The 17,964-nt window shown below is 34.7% G+C and overlaps 1 protein-coding gene across 11 annotated transcripts in view; it reads left to right on the forward strand.

Moving 5' to 3' along the window:
- Positions 1-17,964, forward strand: part of DPY19L3 (dpy-19 like C-mannosyltransferase 3) — a 39,681-nt gene that overhangs the window by 15,555 nt on the left and 6,162 nt on the right. For 7 of the 11 annotated variants that reach the window (XM_049804670.1, XM_049804673.1, XM_049804674.1 and 4 more), the window contains 8 exons: positions 1,321-1,452; positions 2,528-2,629; positions 3,441-3,514; positions 3,761-3,919; positions 5,455-5,577; positions 5,942-6,053; positions 6,622-6,678; positions 12,440-12,522. In XM_049804670.1, coding sequence (XP_049660627.1) covers positions 1,321-1,452; positions 2,528-2,629; positions 3,441-3,514; positions 3,761-3,919; positions 5,455-5,577; positions 5,942-6,053; positions 6,622-6,678; positions 12,440-12,522 — 842 coding nt within the window. Of the gene's footprint in view, positions 1-1,320; positions 1,453-2,527; positions 2,630-3,440; positions 3,515-3,760; positions 3,920-5,454; positions 5,578-5,941; positions 6,054-6,621; positions 6,679-12,439; positions 12,523-12,609; positions 12,826-14,765; positions 14,861-16,584; positions 16,717-17,964 lie in introns of all 11 variants that reach the window. The other 4 variants (XR_007506628.1, XR_007506629.1, XR_007506627.1 and 1 more) reach the window with 4 other exon arrangements.

Below are 17,964 nucleotides of genomic sequence, written 5' to 3' on the forward strand. Positions count from 1 at the left end.
AAGTGGCCAGAGAAAGAAAACAATGTAGCACGAGAAATCCTTGTCTAAGCTGAAGTCCTAACAATGTATGAATTTTGCCTCAAGTATTGTGCATCCTTGTTTGAAAGTTAGATGTAGGAACTGTACCATAAAGAGAAGGAAGAAGATAGACCAGATTCCTCATGAGAAGCAGTTATCTTTTGTAAATTGAAATTCACCACAAAATAACAACATTGTCACTGCTATGTTGCTGAACTGAATGAGCCAAAAAGTAAAACAAGTGTTACTAAGAAGGTAAGGGATCATTTACAGTCAATCTTAGGAAATAGAAATATACTGTAGAAGATGTAACATTGTCTTTGAATTTAACATCAGTGTGAAATTCTATGGAGATAGTTTTTAGCCTTGTAAAAGCTTACAATAGTTGAAAAAGGTTCTAACTTTCCTTTAAGGAAGTTTACAGTAGGATGAAGATTAGTTCATGTTAATTTAATTTTAATTTTGAAGGAGACTGGAATATTAGTGATTCTATTAATTTAACTGAAAATTAGTATGGTGGCTGCATATCAAAATAAATGTGGTTTATTTAACAGTTTCTAAACTCTTCATTTATGTGACTAATCAGCTACCTTCAAAAGTTGGCAAATTACCAGCTTCATCCTGAATTATACTAAAATGGACTTGCTGCACCACTCTTATAGCATATTAATTTTCCAAAAAGTGCTACTTAAAACTGTTGCAGTTTGTTGGGCCATTTGATACTGACTTACATCACTGCTGTAACAGAAGACTAAACTCAAGATCTGTGTGTCAGGTAAAATTTATGTTTTGGTACCACTGCATCAGAAAATCAGCTGGTGTTTAGTGTTTGCATTCTGTTGAACATTTTATAATAGTTTAGCATAGCTCAAAAAGGACTTTACTAAACTATTATAAAAGTTAGAGAAATCAGCTAATGTTTGATTGCTGAATGGCACTGAACTGTAAGTCTTCAGTCGTAAAGACATAATAGAGCCTACAGAAACACTTCTTTTACTAAAGAAAACACAAAACGTCTTCCAAATATTAAGTAATTAATATTTTCCTCACTCTACAGTTAACTCATCTGCTTTATGATAGCATCAGGCTTCCCTAGGTATAAAATAGGTATAAAATATTAACCTAACTCGTTCAGGACATAAATACAGAAAGGATACGGTAATGGCTCCAAGTGTAATGATTTAGTGCAAGATGATACATTTTTTGTAAAAATTATGTTGAAATAAATGATAAAATGTATTCAGAGAAAAGCAGCTATGACTGTAAAGTTTTTTAGACATAAAAATATCATTATTGTTACAGGTTATGTGGCTCTATATCATTCAGATTTCTGGCTTACTGCTAGTCTGTGTCCTACAGTTCTTTAATTCTATGATTCTTGGATCATTACTTATAAGTTTTAATGCTTCTGTCTTGGTAGCAAGAACAATCCAGGTAGGTACCAAAATATTTTTCTGGTACTAAAAAATAAAGAGTGAGATATATATATATGGATGAGTAATTTATATGCATTATAATCTGAAATTACTAATACTAATTAGAGGAACTACTATACCGTAAAGCAACAAAAACATTGCATGATCAAATAATGATTTCGATTACACTAACTACAGCATAACCAAGCACATCAGACACCATAATTCTGTGATTGCTGTTAACATTTATGATTGTGCAAGCTGCAGTTTGGATCCTGAAAAGAAATTGCATAAACGGCCTTTACACCTGTTTCAGCAGAACTTGTCTTGGATTTATGGTTCTGTCTCCAACAAAACATTCTGTGAGAACTAGGCGTGTCAAATTCAATTTACTGAAATCTATTGTTTATTTCAAAGATTAGGATTTTTTTCCTGCATTTACAGTTCTCTCTTTTTCTGATACTGGCATTGACAACAGCCTCTAATGAGCATATATGAACTTACAGGGCCATTTCTGCTGTCTCTCACTCATGACCTTTTAAAATCAGGACTGTGGTTTTTTATAGTTAGACAATGTCTGCACCTATTCCAAGTTGCCTGTGAGCAGCCAAAGAACCATTCTCAGATCTGGAGCTTTGAACTGGAAAATTGCTCAAAATCCTATCAACTGACAGTTAGAACCAGAAGACACCTTTGCTACATTGAGGTGGAAGGTCTAACGAATAGATACTTCAAAAGGCACACAATACTACTGAAATTAGGGGAATCTTGGAACATAACCACAGTTGCACTGCGTGCCAGCAGTTGTATAAATATAATGAGGCCACCTCTGAAGGAGGGCTGTTTGGCTAGTTAAAAAACTCTGCCAGATCAATATGCTGGGGAGTTTTCATGATATTGTCCCTGCAGTTTTGTTGAAGAAATGTATCTTCATTCTGGATACTTGGTTTTGTATACATTTTTGCTTTCATGAACCTAATACAAATGTGATCCTGATCAGGCCTAGCAGATAAGCTATTTCAAATAGTCTGTGTTGCTTTTGTTCCAAATACGTACAAAAAAGTACTGAAATACTAATACTTTCCTCTTTCTAGAAAAACCTAAAAAAGGGCGGCTTGCTTAATAGGCTTGGGAAACTTATCCTCCATGTACTATTAGTCTTGTGCTTGACTCTTCTAATAAATAAATTGATCAAGGTAAGCAAATAATTTTTAATATAGAAACTTACAAATGTGTTATGTATTTGTTAATCATCTACAGTAATACCATTAAATAAAAATTGCAATGAGACTTCACTGCATTTCAGAGACTGCATTTTAGAACTGGAAGATCATTTTACTAATCTTGGTATATAGATTTTAAAACATATTCTTAAAACGTCATAAATTAACACAAATAATCGAATATGTATTTGTAACTTGAAGTGCACCTGTAATTTTATAACAAGTGTAGATTTATACTGCATTCTGATATTGATAAGCATTTGCAAAGTTTTTCATTGAATTTACCTTTCAATAAATGCAGTTAAAAATGAATACTCATTGTAAAAATGTTGTACACCATACCATGCTTTTAGTTGCTTCTTGTGCATGGAGATATCTGCAGACATTAGTGACAGTAACACATTTTCTGCTTTTGAGTTTTAGTCTCTTCAAAAGATCTCTATCAACAGATTAAAATTTAGTACACTTGGAAATTAAAAGTATCACAGTAAGATACAATAAGTCATTGAAATAAAAAATACAGTTAAAACCAACTTGTCCTGGATAATCTTTATCTGTAATAAGAAACTAACCCTAATAGATATTCTAAAAATTAAGTAACTTGCCCTTTGGACCACAGGACCATAATTACAAACCAAATGTTTATTTGATTGCAGAGCACCCTATCTCAGTAAGCCTGTGTTGCTTTACAGTTTCATTTAAATCATGAAAAAACTGTTCACTGTGTAAAGCTTGGGGTTTTGATACTTAAAATATAATTCCCTTTCTTTTTCTCCCCTCACAGAAAATTCTTAATCTTGAGTCAGATGAACATATATTCAAATTCCTGAAAGCAAAATTTGGATTTGGGGCAACAAGGTATGATTTACCTGCAATTTTACTTTTTTGTATGACTTCATTAAGTGAAGCCTGCAGGTTGTTCTCATTTAAAATCTTGGTGATAAATCATGTATTTTTACCTTGTGTTTATGTCATACATTTTCCTTCATGATAATCTGCACAACTGTGGCTTTATAATTGCTTGGAAAAAAACCCAAAACTTTGGTCCTTTTTGACATCAAGTTATGAAATACATGATGAAAAGGATTATTCTTTTTTCTTTAGAGATTTTGATGCTAACCTGTATCTTTGCGAAGAAGCTTTTGGTTTACTACCATTAAATACTTTTTCAAGACTCTCGGATACATTGCTTTTTTACGTCTACATATTTGTTCTCTTCTTTATGACAGTAGCAGCTGTAATCATCGCCTTTTGGAACCTCAGGTAAAATATGTTTTAAAAATAATTCACATTTCTATCAATTTTCTCTTCTTCAACAGGCTAAGGAACTGACAGTTTAATACAGCAGCATCCAGTATTATCTTCCACAGGTACTAAGGAAACAGTAGGACATACAATAGAGAGATCAGGCAAAATAAGTAACTTCCTATTAAAGCTAAAAATGTAAAGGATATAATGAGACTAAACAAAGAAACATTCTTCCCTAGATTCCTTCAAGCATTTTTGTTTGCTGTTGAGGTTTTGCAGTATGTGTAGGGTTGTTTGGCTGCATTTATGCGGGGGGAGGGGAAACAGGGAAAGGGTGTCTTTATAGAGAAAAACGTTAGGTTCTTTAGTTCATCACGTTTTCCCTGTGCAAAGCACTCCCAATCAAAGATTTCCCTGGTGGTATCCTCAAACCGCCCAGAAATGAGATGGCATAGTCTGTACTGAACTTCCTGTGATATGTGTGAAGAAGCAGGAGTGGTAGACTGCAACTGTGCATCCCTGCTGCCAGTTGCCATAGCTCATCTATAGGATTTGGAGGAATTTACAGGACACTAGAAGATTAGTACTGAACTGCTATTTGAAATAAAAGTAAATGGTTCATTATAGACCTCTCAGTTTTACATTTACAACCTGGACAAAAGTTAGAAGGGATGATATCAAACTTGATTAAGCAAAAATTCAAGGAGTGTCATGTAACTAATGCCATTCACTGTAGATTTTACAGAAAACAGGATAAAAGGGGTAGAGAGGGAGGAAGAGGGAGAGGATCTAAGACATTCTGATTCTGAAACTCTTTTTATGATAATTGTGAAGTCATAGGCATCTGTAAGGCATTTTGGTACTATTCAACCAGCCTCTTAAAAAACTTACTGCATTGATCAATTTTAAAAACAAACAAGACTCTGCAGCTCTTATTTTCTGTAATCCTAAATGTAATCCCAAACACTACCCTAATTTTTAACACTGTCCAGTTATCTCAATTATCCCCCACCCAGAAAAACGGGAAAAAATCACACATTTAAGCAGCTTCTGGTTTTTTTGATCAGCCCTCCACATACATTCACAAGACTAGCCACATCAAGCAATAACGAGTCCTTTCAACACCTCTTTTCTGTCAACTTGTTTCCAATCTACAGCTTCAGTAGCATCCAGATATACCAGCACAGCCTCACAAAACACAGTTAAGTTCTTCACTCTCATCAAAAGCCCTGTGAACCCTGTGGGAGTAGCTGCTTCAAGCAATGAACCAGGCATACCTTTCCATAAACAATTTTATCTCATTCTAAAACAGCTCATTTAAACCCATTGCATTTCCAGAAAACAGACATGAAAATAAATACCTGATGCTGCATCAAGTTGACACTATCAGTCTTAATTATATCATAAATATAATAGAAGATTGTCTACTGATAGCAGTAGTACTGCTCTTTAGCTTCAGAAGGATTAAATGGTTTTTAAAATACAGACAACTGTATGAAATGTGTTACAGAACTAAATGTAACACGTTTTATTTCTTCTGTTTTAATTAGTGGTTCAAATCAAGTCCAGTTCATGGAAAAAATGGAAGAATGCACAGTAACGCTGAAGCCTGATGCTGCTTACAACTTAATTCACACAATTCTTTTTGGATGTCTGGCATTAAGCACAATGAGGTATTTTTTTTTTAATTTTACTAAAGGCTTTTTTAGACAATTGAGTATATTTTGATAAGAGTGTAAAATATGCTGACCACAAACTGATAGGATCATGAACCTTCTTTCTCTCCCTGGTTTGTTTCTGCTTGTATACTGATGCATTTCCCAAGATCCTGCCAAAAATAATGTTTGGAAGTTTGGGAGCAGAGATGTTCTCAAAGGCACCTAACACAATTGCAAAGTCAATCTTTTACTCAGTTCTTTCGGAGTTCTGAAAGTCCAAGAATGCTGTGTTCAGAATTTCTCTTAACGTAATCAGTTTCATCAACATGGCTTAGCAGAGCTCCAGATGATCACCAAAAACTTGTCTGTATTCTTCCAGAATGAAGTACCTCTGGACATCCCACATGTGTGTATTTGCATCTTTTGGCCTGTGCAGTACGGAAGTATGGAAACTTACCCTGAAGTGTATTCATCTCTACACATCACAGAGGGTTAGCACTTTACTTAACAGCATTTCATGAAATTTGGTTTTGCTCCATATCTAAACAAAATCAAGACTCAGAATTATAAGACATCTGAAATGAATATTGATTGTAGCCCTCTTAAACTGGATATCTCTGAAGTACATTCGTATAAATTTAGTAAGTAAAATGAATTTTCTAGTGGTTTATGTATTAAACAATTCCATTTGGATACACTAGATGGCAATATAGATGCAGCTATGAAAAATAACCACAATTTTACTAAAAAAGTCTTAGTCACCATATTAGAGAAATCATCAGGGGTCTGAGAAGGCCTTTACAGTCTGTTATACTGAACGATACAGTGTTTTCACTTTGTAGAAAATAGATTTTAGTATATAGATATAAATCCATCATTTGTGATGGGTCTGAAGTAAGGGTTTTACTTGAAAACAAAATCAGTATATGGTCTTAATTCAAACTTGGTAAATTCCACCATGTGATAAATATGTCAGATATCAATACATTAAAAATTAAGTCTATCCAAATAAATATATCATCAGAATAACCAATTATTTTTTTTTGCGATTTCTCTTAGACACGTGTGATCAAGTATTCTGTACCAGTAATGACTTTATTATACATTTCATATAAGGTAAGAATTTTTTTTTCTCAATGTTTTGGCATTTTTTAGTTGCATGAAATTTTCCTTTTCTCTTAAAGGGTTGTTGTTTTATAAATAATTACATACAAGATTTGTAGCTGAATTTTAAAAATGGGGATAGACTACCTGAAATGCAAGTGCCTTTATGCATATGAAATTGTATGTGAAGGGTTCATTTGATCCAAAGTAGTTGTTCATAGATAAAAATGTTTGTCTGATTGTATGTGTAAGTTACCAGGTGTTATTTAAATGCATAATTTTATGGCAATACAAGTTGTCTGGTTTGGTTTTAACTAAGTTGCAGATAAGATGCAGATTGTTAAATTATGTAATGGTTCATTGTAGGAGCAGAAATAATCATGATGTTCTGTACTGCTGTGCCTCATCTCATGTTTTAAAGTACAGAATTGTTAAACTACTCAAGTACTTATATTACGTCAGTCTGTCCCAGAAACAATTATTATTATTATTATTATTATTATTATGGTCAAATGTTTAAATGTAAAAACATAAAACATGTTTAAAATAATAACTTGTACAAGATTATTAGTCTGTCAGTTTGTCATAGTAGTGAGATTTACAACATTAATTTAATGGGCATACTGTTCTTTTAATCTGTATTTACAAAGACAAAACAATTCAAATGCTACTTTGATGAAGAAGTTATTTGTGCAATACCTAGCATGAGATGAGAGTATTTCCATTAAATAATTAACTTCAGAGAAACTCAAGGTGAATTTCATTACTAAAGTTAAAGAGGCAGTAGTAAAGCATAACAGTTAAGAAAGCTGCTAATAGAGTTCACTCTGGAAGTCTGTTCCCCCCTTTAAAACAGTGAAATGAAAAGTCAAAAAAGACTATAACAGTTTGTTTAGTAAAGTTACACTGATGTACTCCACTTAAATTTTCCTGTTATTCTGCTAGAGGACTTTTAGGTTTGGGTTTTTTTCCATTGGTATGCTGGTTAGGCAAGTCATTCACCATTTTTGTCATCTCTGAAAATGATAGAAATGATGCCATTTCTTCTGACTTGGGTGATGCCAAGAGCATGGCATTCTAATAGATAGTCTAATGTGACAGATCAACTAGGAATAATTTTCCTCCCATTCTTCATAAGCAGATGTGAAGTTCCTAAATCCTGTCAGATTGAATTCTGAAGTCAACAGAAGTTACTGATTTTTACAGGCTTTAGATCAGTCATTAGTTGTGCTCAGTCGCTTGAAAAGCATTATTTTTGTGTTTCTTCTAAATATAGAAAATAATTTTTATTGACATGAAAAATTTTTCAGAGTTCGCAGTGGGAATAAAGAAATACATCACCTCTCAGTATTTTTTGGTCTTAAGTCAGTTCTTTCATTTCACCTACCAGAGGAGTAGATATCTTTATGTGTGTGTCTTTTCTGCAAAGCTGTAGGAGTTAGTGAGCATTCAGGAAAGAAGCCTGCCTGACAGACAGATAAAACTAGTCACCAGATTCCTTGGTGCTGGTCAGAATAAAAATCCTTACAGAGAGAGAATCAGAAAGCATCCATTGCTTCTGTGAGAATGTGTTTATATATTCTCTCTCTAAAACCTTTAGAAACAAACTGACAGTGCAAGTAGATTATGATAACAAAGACTTAATTATCTTTCTCCTTTCCAGGTAAGAATTTATCTGTTCATGCACTGTGACTGCTCAGATTGCATGAGCAGCTTGCATTTTCACCACAAAGTTAACTGGTCATCATGGCTAGTTTTCTTGAACTAGTAGTAGGACAATTTTGTACTTCATTATCTGTTACGGTTATGTTTGTCAGAAGTGCGATTCTTTACTGCAGTTCCTCAAAATAGGAGTTTTATGGGATTATTAACCTAATCCTCAATAAGCTAATGAAAGCCTCTTTTGAGGCATGTGGTTACTACAGTCCCAAATACATCACTTGAACAATAGTTTATTGAGATACAGATGCAGCTAAAATGCTAGCTATCTTTCAGATTTCAGGTACAGTATGTTTCAAGACCTATAAGACATCTGTATTTCTATTTAAATGTTTTTTCATCAGTATAGCACAAACATCTTTTAGATAAAGTGCTGAAGTATTTCTGTGCATACTTTAGCTGTGCTGCAGATAACACAACACGTATGTAACAGTACTAAATATTATTTAAGTTTCACTTCATGCTCTTTATAGGTAGATTTCAGCTCTATCCGTGTCCATTACTTCTCAACAGAATAATTCTCAACAGAATAATAACCATTGATTTGTGTTTGTATGTCAGTCATTCCTAAATAAATTGTTGGTACTTAAAATTAGTTCCTGAGCTTCAGCAAATCTGTAGTTCCTGGTTGTGCCAAATAATCTTGATTTTTCTTTACTAGTAAACCATCTATTCATGTAATTTCTCAAACTGCATTTTTATCTTCATCATGGCTGAGTCCTTTTGCTCCAAACATATACATTTATTGCAGCACATAGCACAATGTATACCAATGATCTGAGCAGTCTTCGGCTATACTGAAGAGCTCCGTGTGTGTACTGCATGCATTTATCCTTTAAACCTAAAGTTTGTAAGCTTGACAGTCTGTAGAAGAAATGACAAAAGAAAATGTCTTGTTTATTTTTATTTGTAATTTCTAATCCTGTTTCTCTAAGAAGATTCTTAACTTTCATTATTAGGCCAACAGTAAATATAAATAATGTAGTAGTACTTGCTTTTCACTTATACTCAGAGGCCAAAGAATTAATGCTTATAATTTTTTAATTCAAAATAAGTGTCCCTTGTATCTGAGAAGTACTGAACTCCCATAATCATCAGTGGACTGTTCAGCACCTGCCAAGTTTGTGGCTAGCACAATTGTCTAACTCTGGACTTTCTAGCTAGAAGGAAAAGGATGCGTTGGTTGTGGGAGAAAAGCTGCAAGCTTTTAAAAATCTCTGGGTTCTTATCACAGCCATCGAGTTAAAAATTGTCAAGTGTTATCCTCAATATATATATATTTGTGGATAGTAACTATTAATAAATCAAAGTACACTGAAAACCCAAAACACACCAGACATTCAATAAGAAACTTAAGCATTGTTATACTCGATGAAATCCATGATCATGAGCCAGAGGGATAACCAATGTGAAGGAGAAAGCTGAAATCTTTCTTTTACAATACAGAGAGTTGAGGTAATGTTTTCACTTACAAAAGATTTAATTTTACTCCTGAAAGTTAAAAATTGTCTTACATCCACCAAGGAGCTATGGTGAGGAAACAAACAACTTTAGTACCTATATTTCCTAATAATTCAATTTTTTTCTGTGGCCATGTCATCAAGTTCAGAGTTTAATATTTCATTTATTTTTGTAGATTATAGGTCTTAGTGATATTTTTCAATCAGTAATTACATACCTTAGGAAAAATATTCCCTGTTATCAGTTTAGAGTATGCCACCTTTCTATTTTCTTGGCTTGCTTTTTGATTTTGATGCGAGTCAGCAATAACGTGTTATATTACTTTTTCCTATGCAAGTATTTTTTAAGCCTTTTGCAAATTAAAAGTCCTTGAGATTTTTCAAGTCAAGATTGAAAACCCCATGTTGCTAATTTAAGCCACTTGACAACAGGCTTCTTTTCCTGAAGACTTTTGACCCCACAGACGAGCATGTTACAAGTTGGAAACCTCTTCTACGTACAACTCATTATTCTGAGCAGTTTGTTACATCCCTGATTTACTCCATCTATTCTTTTTATCCATTCCTTGTGTCACAGTACACTTCTCAACCTGACTAATACTTGATTTACAAGACTAAGTTGTTATATCAGTGTTATTGGTCCATATTTTTGTATGCTTTACTTTTTGCTTTACTTTGTCATTGCTATTCTGTTGTACTTGGAACTCCTGAAGTTCCGCAGTTTTCTCTTGGCTTGACTAATTAAATGTAGTGTTACCTGAAAATTTTGCTCAGAATTCTCTTTTTAAATTCAGTAATAGCAAGCCCCACTACCAAAATTTTCCTCCAGTGAAAACTGCTTGTACTCACTCAAAAGTTGCAGTAGCATGACATAGTGACTTGAAAAACCTATGTAGATCAGGTAATGCCATATAATAGTCCCAGCATTCAGTAGATGGCACAGTGTCATTAGATTCTCAGTAGGTTGCGGGGCAGGTTTGCAGCATGATCTAGAAGCGAATCAGAGCCCATTTCCTTCTGTCTCTACCCTGAAGGACTCCAAGCTCTCAAAATGTTTAGATATCCAGGGTAGTTTAGTAATGAAGAGAGGCAATTTTGAGTCATTATGAGACTCTACAGTCTCATTTCACAACTGCTTGATTTATTTACTAATCTCTCAAGAGGTCTTCTGAAGAGCAGAAATATGTCTATTATAATACTACTGTACTTCCCAAAACTGTAAGGTTGTGATACTGCCATAACTATCTTTTAGATGTTTCTCAATCTACCAGCCAGTATTACTTTAACAAATGTATCAAGTAAACAGTTGAACTAATAAGTGTCTTAATTGGCACAATTACACCTCCTGCTCCCCAGTCCTCCTACATAATTACAGTTTTAGTGAAAGAATGCGTATTTTTTGCAAAGTAGCTAAGCAGCATCTCATTCAAATTCCTTCTGAACTCTGGGATGAGTATTTTATAAATTGGATGATTTATGGCTCTTTAGATTATCAGGCAGGTCGTCTTAGTCTTCTTCCTGTGACATTTCACTTTGCAAGCCAGCAATCCTTATTATCTAAAGAAAGCAAGTTTGGAATAGGTTTCACCATAACATCCTCCATAGTAAATACTGATGAAAAGTAATCAGTTAGTCATTAGCATTGTCGTTATCTCTCTTAACTGTTCCCTTTTGCCCTTGAATATTCACTGACTTAAACAACAAGAAACCCTTAAATAAATCTTTGTTCTGTTAGTTTTGGGGGAGGACTGTTAAGCTTTTCAGAATCAATTTCAATCCTTATTTCTCTCATCCAGATTTGATTTATGTATTCTTTGTCTTCAGTAAAGTTTGAAATGTTTCCCCCCCATAGTCTGTTGGATGTTGACATTCACTTTTTCTTTTTCCTTCAGTGGTTCTCTTTTAATTCAAACTTCTGAAATGCCATTAGTGGAATCCACAGCACATCTAATGATTTTAATTTCTGATACAGATTTCCTACCCTTTTTTTTATTTAGTTGTAAGTTGCCTTTCCAAACTTAATTAAAATTCCCAGGGCCTTTCCTTCTCCTGTAATCATAGGCATTATTTAATGGCTTGGCTGTTACATATTGAACTGTTACACGATGCTTCTTTATCTTGTTCCTTTTCTTAAAGTTTGGTTTCTCAAGAAATAATTTAAAACATTAACATTCATCCTATGGTTCAGGGAACTGAAATGGTTCACTTGTAAGGTAGATACAATGCACAACAGTCATATTTGGTGGCAACTTTTAGTTTCCCATTGATCTTAAGATACAAACTGATCTTAATTAACAAAGTTCTGTAAAGTGCATCTGAGAAAAGCTGTTCTTCTCAGGCTCACCACAACAGGTAATTCTGTTCCTTCTGGTCATCTGGCAGGAGCTGCAAATCTTGAACTCTGAAACTGTGTATTCATACTACAATGACAGCCACCTATCCCTCATAAGAAGGGTAGATATGCTTATGTCTTGCAACTTATCCATGAGCTGGACAAGACCAGTTGCCAGCTAAGAGGAAATAATATGTTTCAACATCCAGGACTTCTTTTGTTCATTCTATCTTCAGTTTGTTTTATTTTGTTTTCATTATAGTTCTGGCCAGGAATAACGGATGAACTGTCAGAGCTGAGAGAATTCTATGACCCAGACACTGTGGAGCTGATGAACTGGATTAAGTAAGAGGATTTTTTCTCTATTTAAGTTAAATGCTATTTGTGTAGATCTAATGTTCCTAGTTACAGTGTTCTCCTTATTTGTCACAGCTCATCAGCGAACTCTGGTGACCCATGGAGATAGTTAAGGATGTATGGGCTATCAAGAGGTTAGCATATTAACGGCTGTAGAGAACAGCTATATGCAGAGTCCCCCAGACTGCTCTGCTCTGGTTCAGTATCATGCTGCTGTACTGCCTGTGCATCAGGGAACCAGTTGACTCCATTTGCTCTCATAAGTACGCATATTTTTTCCAGCCAAAAGAGGTAAATTTGGAGGTGCCAAGCTTCTTCCACCATATTATAGCTACTTCTTTACATTAATAGACCTCTGCAGCGAAATAATTTTATTCTTATTTCCGCACCCCCCCCCAACCTGGTGTCTTTTTTTCAACTTTATAATTTTAAAAAGCTTGGATGTACAGTTGTAGGGCTGGAAAATCTGTACTCCACAGTCTGTTTCTTGAACTTTAAAATAATCTCAATTGTTTATACTTATTATTAGAATTAATCCCAACATGTGTTCTAAACTGTAAACAAAATATTTGTAATTGAACTTGAACTTGCCATGGCTAAGCACAGGTGCAAAGTTTCTTTCAGGAATATGAGTTAATCATTTGAACCCTACCTCATCACGTCTGCTTTCTCACAGAGCATAGGAAGGTATTTTTTAGGTGGAAACAGTTTGGAATACTGCATGTAGAAGATCCTGAGAGAAAGGGCCAGGTAGGATGTTCTCTGGAAGACTGTAAATTTAAGGGATATGTTCTCTATTAACATACAGTAACCACTAAAAAGTTTCAGTTAAGTTCTGAACAGAGATATTCCTGGGACTTGTATTTATTTGGAACTCTGACAAAGTGGGGTTTTTGTTTGTTTTTTTAAATCAGTTTCATGCTCTGGAGGAAAACATTCTGAAAGTAAATCTGAATTTACTACATTTAACATTGAACTATTTGAAGTATTTCCTTGGAGCGCTGTATTGTGTTTTCATGTGCAATGAACTTCAGTGAAACCAGTCACCCAGCCTATTCTACCCATAGCAACATATTTACACTCCGTAATGTTGTATTTCTTTAATCCATAAACTAGAAGGAGTAATTTATAAGTAAGATATATTACAAGCCTTCAGTGACTTATTTTGAAAGCAGGCCATGTTTTTTTCCATCATTTAGAATCTTTGCAGCCATATTGACACATTTTTGTGACTAATGTTCACCAGCTAGTTCCATTTAGCACTACTGTTTTATTAAAAGATGGTAAATGTCTGATAGTTCAGGTCTCCTGTGTACAATATATGGAGTTATATATAGATTTATACATAAATATGCATGTGGAGTTACTCCCAACCATGAACTGGATTTGACTGGATCTGATGAGAATAATTTTTCATATGTTCTTAGTGCTGAGAATGCTAAACTGGTGCTTGTCCTCTTTGCATTTTAAGTCATGACTGACAATTACAGAGGGAGATTTTCTACTTAAAATTTATTGTGTTTAGAAATATTATTCCTGTAAAGAAGAGTTAATTATCTATGCTTTAAATACAAGTCAACAAAATTTATGGTAAGTTTCTCAAAGTGGGACAGATTTTGTTAAGTTTTGATGTGTAAGAAAAACATTTTACTATACTAACACTTGATAGTTCTGCTGTAGTTAATGATCTGTCAAGGTTGGTGTCAGGAACTAATCATTCATTATTAAAACTCAGTATGAGAAGCTCTAATTTGTCATGTATAGCAGTGAATTAGGAATAACTCATCTGTCTTGCAGTCTCTCCACAACAAGAAAACCCTTCAATCTGCTTAGATCTAAATGCATATTAACTTGTCCAAATATGCAATCTGAATAATAGCCAACTATTAGTCTGTCCACTGTGAAGTGTCTGCAGATGTATGTTCTACTCTTCCCCTTACTAAAATTACCATAGCGTTTTCAGGAAGATATACTGGTTTATATCTCTACAATAAAGTTACTGCATAGTATTGGACTGCATCTATTGCAGGGCGCAATTTTTTACGTAATGGTCTTGCATATCCCAGTCTCTTGCTTTTTCCTACCCACCACCACATTTTCTTAGCTTCTTTTTATTAAAAAAAAAAAAAAAAAAGTCAAGAAGGTCCTGCCAGTGACACAGGGATAGTTCACAGCTGTGTTCCCAGATGGGAGGTATGTTAAAATTCTTAGTTTTGGTCTTTCTCCCTAAGACAACAGGAACAACATGCTCATTTGTGAGATGGGGAAGAATATCAGTAGAATGAGCAAATCAATAGCGTGAACTTCCCTACTCTGTTTACTTCTGGTAAGTGTTTAAGAAGCAGTGTCTTCTGCCTTTAAAGGGGAAACCTGTCTAGAATTGTGGCATATTTCATAAGCAGTTACCAAAAATCATTAAAAAACTTCTTAGCAATCTCGGACAACAGCCAAAACAGTGGAAAAGTTAATTGAGACTGAGATTTGGCAGAGCATAGTTGTATGTCAACTGTATTTGAATCAGGTGTGGGGGACAAGCAGGCAAATTTTTATGTTAGTGGAAACCTCACAAATTTCCAAAAAGCTCCTAAGGTTACAAAAATGGAATACCCATGTTCCAATGGTGGTTCTTTCAGTTAGTAATTTATATTAATGGCTATATTTTAATTTCAAGCCAGCTATAAATTTTAACTCTTCACTCTTACTTACATGCCTGATTTTCAAGGATAATCGCACTGAAATCAACACATCTTCCAGACTTTAAAGGCACTATTACACTTTTTTTTTTTTTTTTTTTAGTTATTGTTCTTAAATTCTTGGGCTTATCCTTTATCATTGAGTGATTTGTCAGTAAAATTCAGGCATGAACTCGATAGTGCCTGAGAACTAGGTTTATACCAACTGTGTAGGTGTACTCCTTTATGTGACCAAAATATGCATGCATAAAATTGAGGCTGGGACTAACAAAAACGCATCTTGTTGCTCTTTCTTTGTGGCTGTCGTTTTCTATTTTTGCAATTTTCAGTCTTTCCAAACCAGAGGGAAAAAAAAGAACCATGACAGTTTGTCTGAATCTACTGCCTGTCATTTGCAGCTAAACCTGTAATATTTTCATATAGCATTCTGCAAATAAAAAGACTTTCTTTTAAAGAAAAAAAAAATTAACATGGCATATTTGAAATCCCTTTTTCAGAATCTCCTTTTCTCAAACCTCTTTGCTTTGAAGATTCATATCACACACAGGCACTAGTAAAGGAACAGTCTTGAGATTTTTTTCAGATTTTATGGCTTTGAAAGCCAACTACAGAGTTCGGCTCTGGAGGACTTTTAACAGAAATAGCCATTTTATTTCTAATGGTGTAAGCTATAATGGCAACATTAGCCGTTTCTGTAGGGCTTCCTTAAAACCAACTCACAGTAATTCTTTAGCAGCTTAAGAGAAAGAATTACTACCACTTTTAGAGTCTGTGCAAGTAGTTCCTGTAAAACCCTTTTATTTTTAATGAGTTATTCTTTAGTATTTATATAATTCTCTAGATTCTTAAGTGTAGGTAAAGAAAAGCTTCGTACAATGTATTATAATGCTTAGTTTTCCCATTAGTTCAGCTGTAATTAACTTGTTGAAAGCTTAGAGCTTCAAAAATAAATGAGATTATTTGTTCAAAATGCCATCAGGTCTGCTTGGAATGACATTTAAATTATATAATGTAAATCAGTTTGACCTGTATGTCCTTGTCATTATTTAGTGACATTTTGTACAGAATAAATTGTTTGCAGGTTGGGCAGTGTGGTATGGAGCTTGGCAGAAAGCTATAAAAACAAATTATCCTTTCATTTTATACATCATTTGTTCAGACATTTGTAAAAATTGCTCCGTTTTTTTATAATAGAGAAGTGTCATTCAGTGGTTGGAAGCACATTAGCTGCCTTGGATACAGACCACAGCAGCTAGTGTCTGACTCAGGTAGGAGCATTAGAGAAAGACACTTGCATGAAATGTAGAAATCAGCCTGCACCTGAAAAATATTAGTGAATTGTCCTATCTCCCTCTAGTGGCTGTTTCAGAAGATAAACGCTCAGTAGCGGCCACCACCTGAAGTTCTTTAAGATGTAATTGAGGAGGGTGAAGCTCAGTGTCACCTCCCACCTTCCAAGTGTCTGTCCACCGCAGTGGACCAGTGCCAGGTTTGTGTTCTTGACATGGCCGGTAAAGCATGGGAAGAGAGTGCCTCCAGTAGCGCTGGTAGTGGCACGTGTTGGGAACCGTCCGAGCTGGCCCCAGTAAAATACGGACAGTGACGTGTCTTAAGGCATATAATTTTCTAGGACTTCACACATGTAATCTGAGTCTTAGGGAAACATCGACCTTCACCTGGAATACCGGATTTTGAACTCCATCCGGGACCAAGGCACATAAGCCATTTTTTTCAAAAGCAAGGGAGAGTCACTAGATTGCTTTTAAGGTATAGGAGGAGGAGGAAGTGCTGGCAAAACTCCTAATACCTGCTAAATAAAGAATGCACTCAGCTATATTTCGCCCCTTCTGGGCAAGAGTGAATGCTTTTAGAAAGGGGAGGGATCGAACCCTTCATCTTCTAATTTTTGACAAGGATTTTTGCCAGTAAGTTGTGGGGAAAGGACACCATCACCATTTCCTCTGGCTTTCTTTTTTTTAAGAGAAGAGGCTGCAGGCTGTTTCCTGGGAATGGTTTCTTTTGTTGTTGTTGTTTTCTTGTGCTTTTGCCTTTGGTACTTGTCGGGGGTTTTTTTAAGAACGCTTGATTCTGCAAGTTTGCATTATATTGGGCTGTTTAGGAATTGGAGGTGCAGGATTGCCTTGATAAGGCCAGGTCAGGAGAGAAGTACTGCAGAGCGTTACAAAATTTGAACTAATCTTGAACAAACACGGAAACAGACTTCTCACACTTGAAGTTTCCTGTCCCAGGCATAAACACAGAAACATGTTGAAGGTGCTTTGAGAATCATCATTTTCATTTAGGTGTCTAAGTTCTACCAAGTCCCTCTGTGAATCTAGTCCACGTTCTTTTCAGCTTGTTCTAAAGAATTGTACTTCCTTACAGATTGAGGTATAAGTCCTAGCTGACAGCCTGTCAGGGCCATTACATTTGCATTAATACCAAGATTAAAATTAAATACTAAGATGAATTCATTTCTTTTAATGAAACATCTATTTCATGACACTTGTGGCTTTGAATATTTTAAGTAAAAAAAAGGAAATTTTAAAGGAGATTAAATATTTTCAGACTTCAAAATGAAACTGGTTTTACAAACTGCTGAAAAACTAGACTATCAGTAAAGTTAAACTGGCCTATTAAAAATACTATCTCTGTCCTTCCTAGATGAGATTAATATACTCGTGCAATAATTTTTAGGAAGGGTTTGTAATTATTAATTCATTTGCTAAGCATAATC

The sequence above is a fragment of the Accipiter gentilis genome, chromosome 7 (assembly GCF_929443795.1).
Source record: "Accipiter gentilis chromosome 7, bAccGen1.1, whole genome shotgun sequence".
NCBI classification, from domain to species: Eukaryota; Metazoa; Chordata; class Aves; order Accipitriformes; family Accipitridae; genus Astur; species Astur gentilis.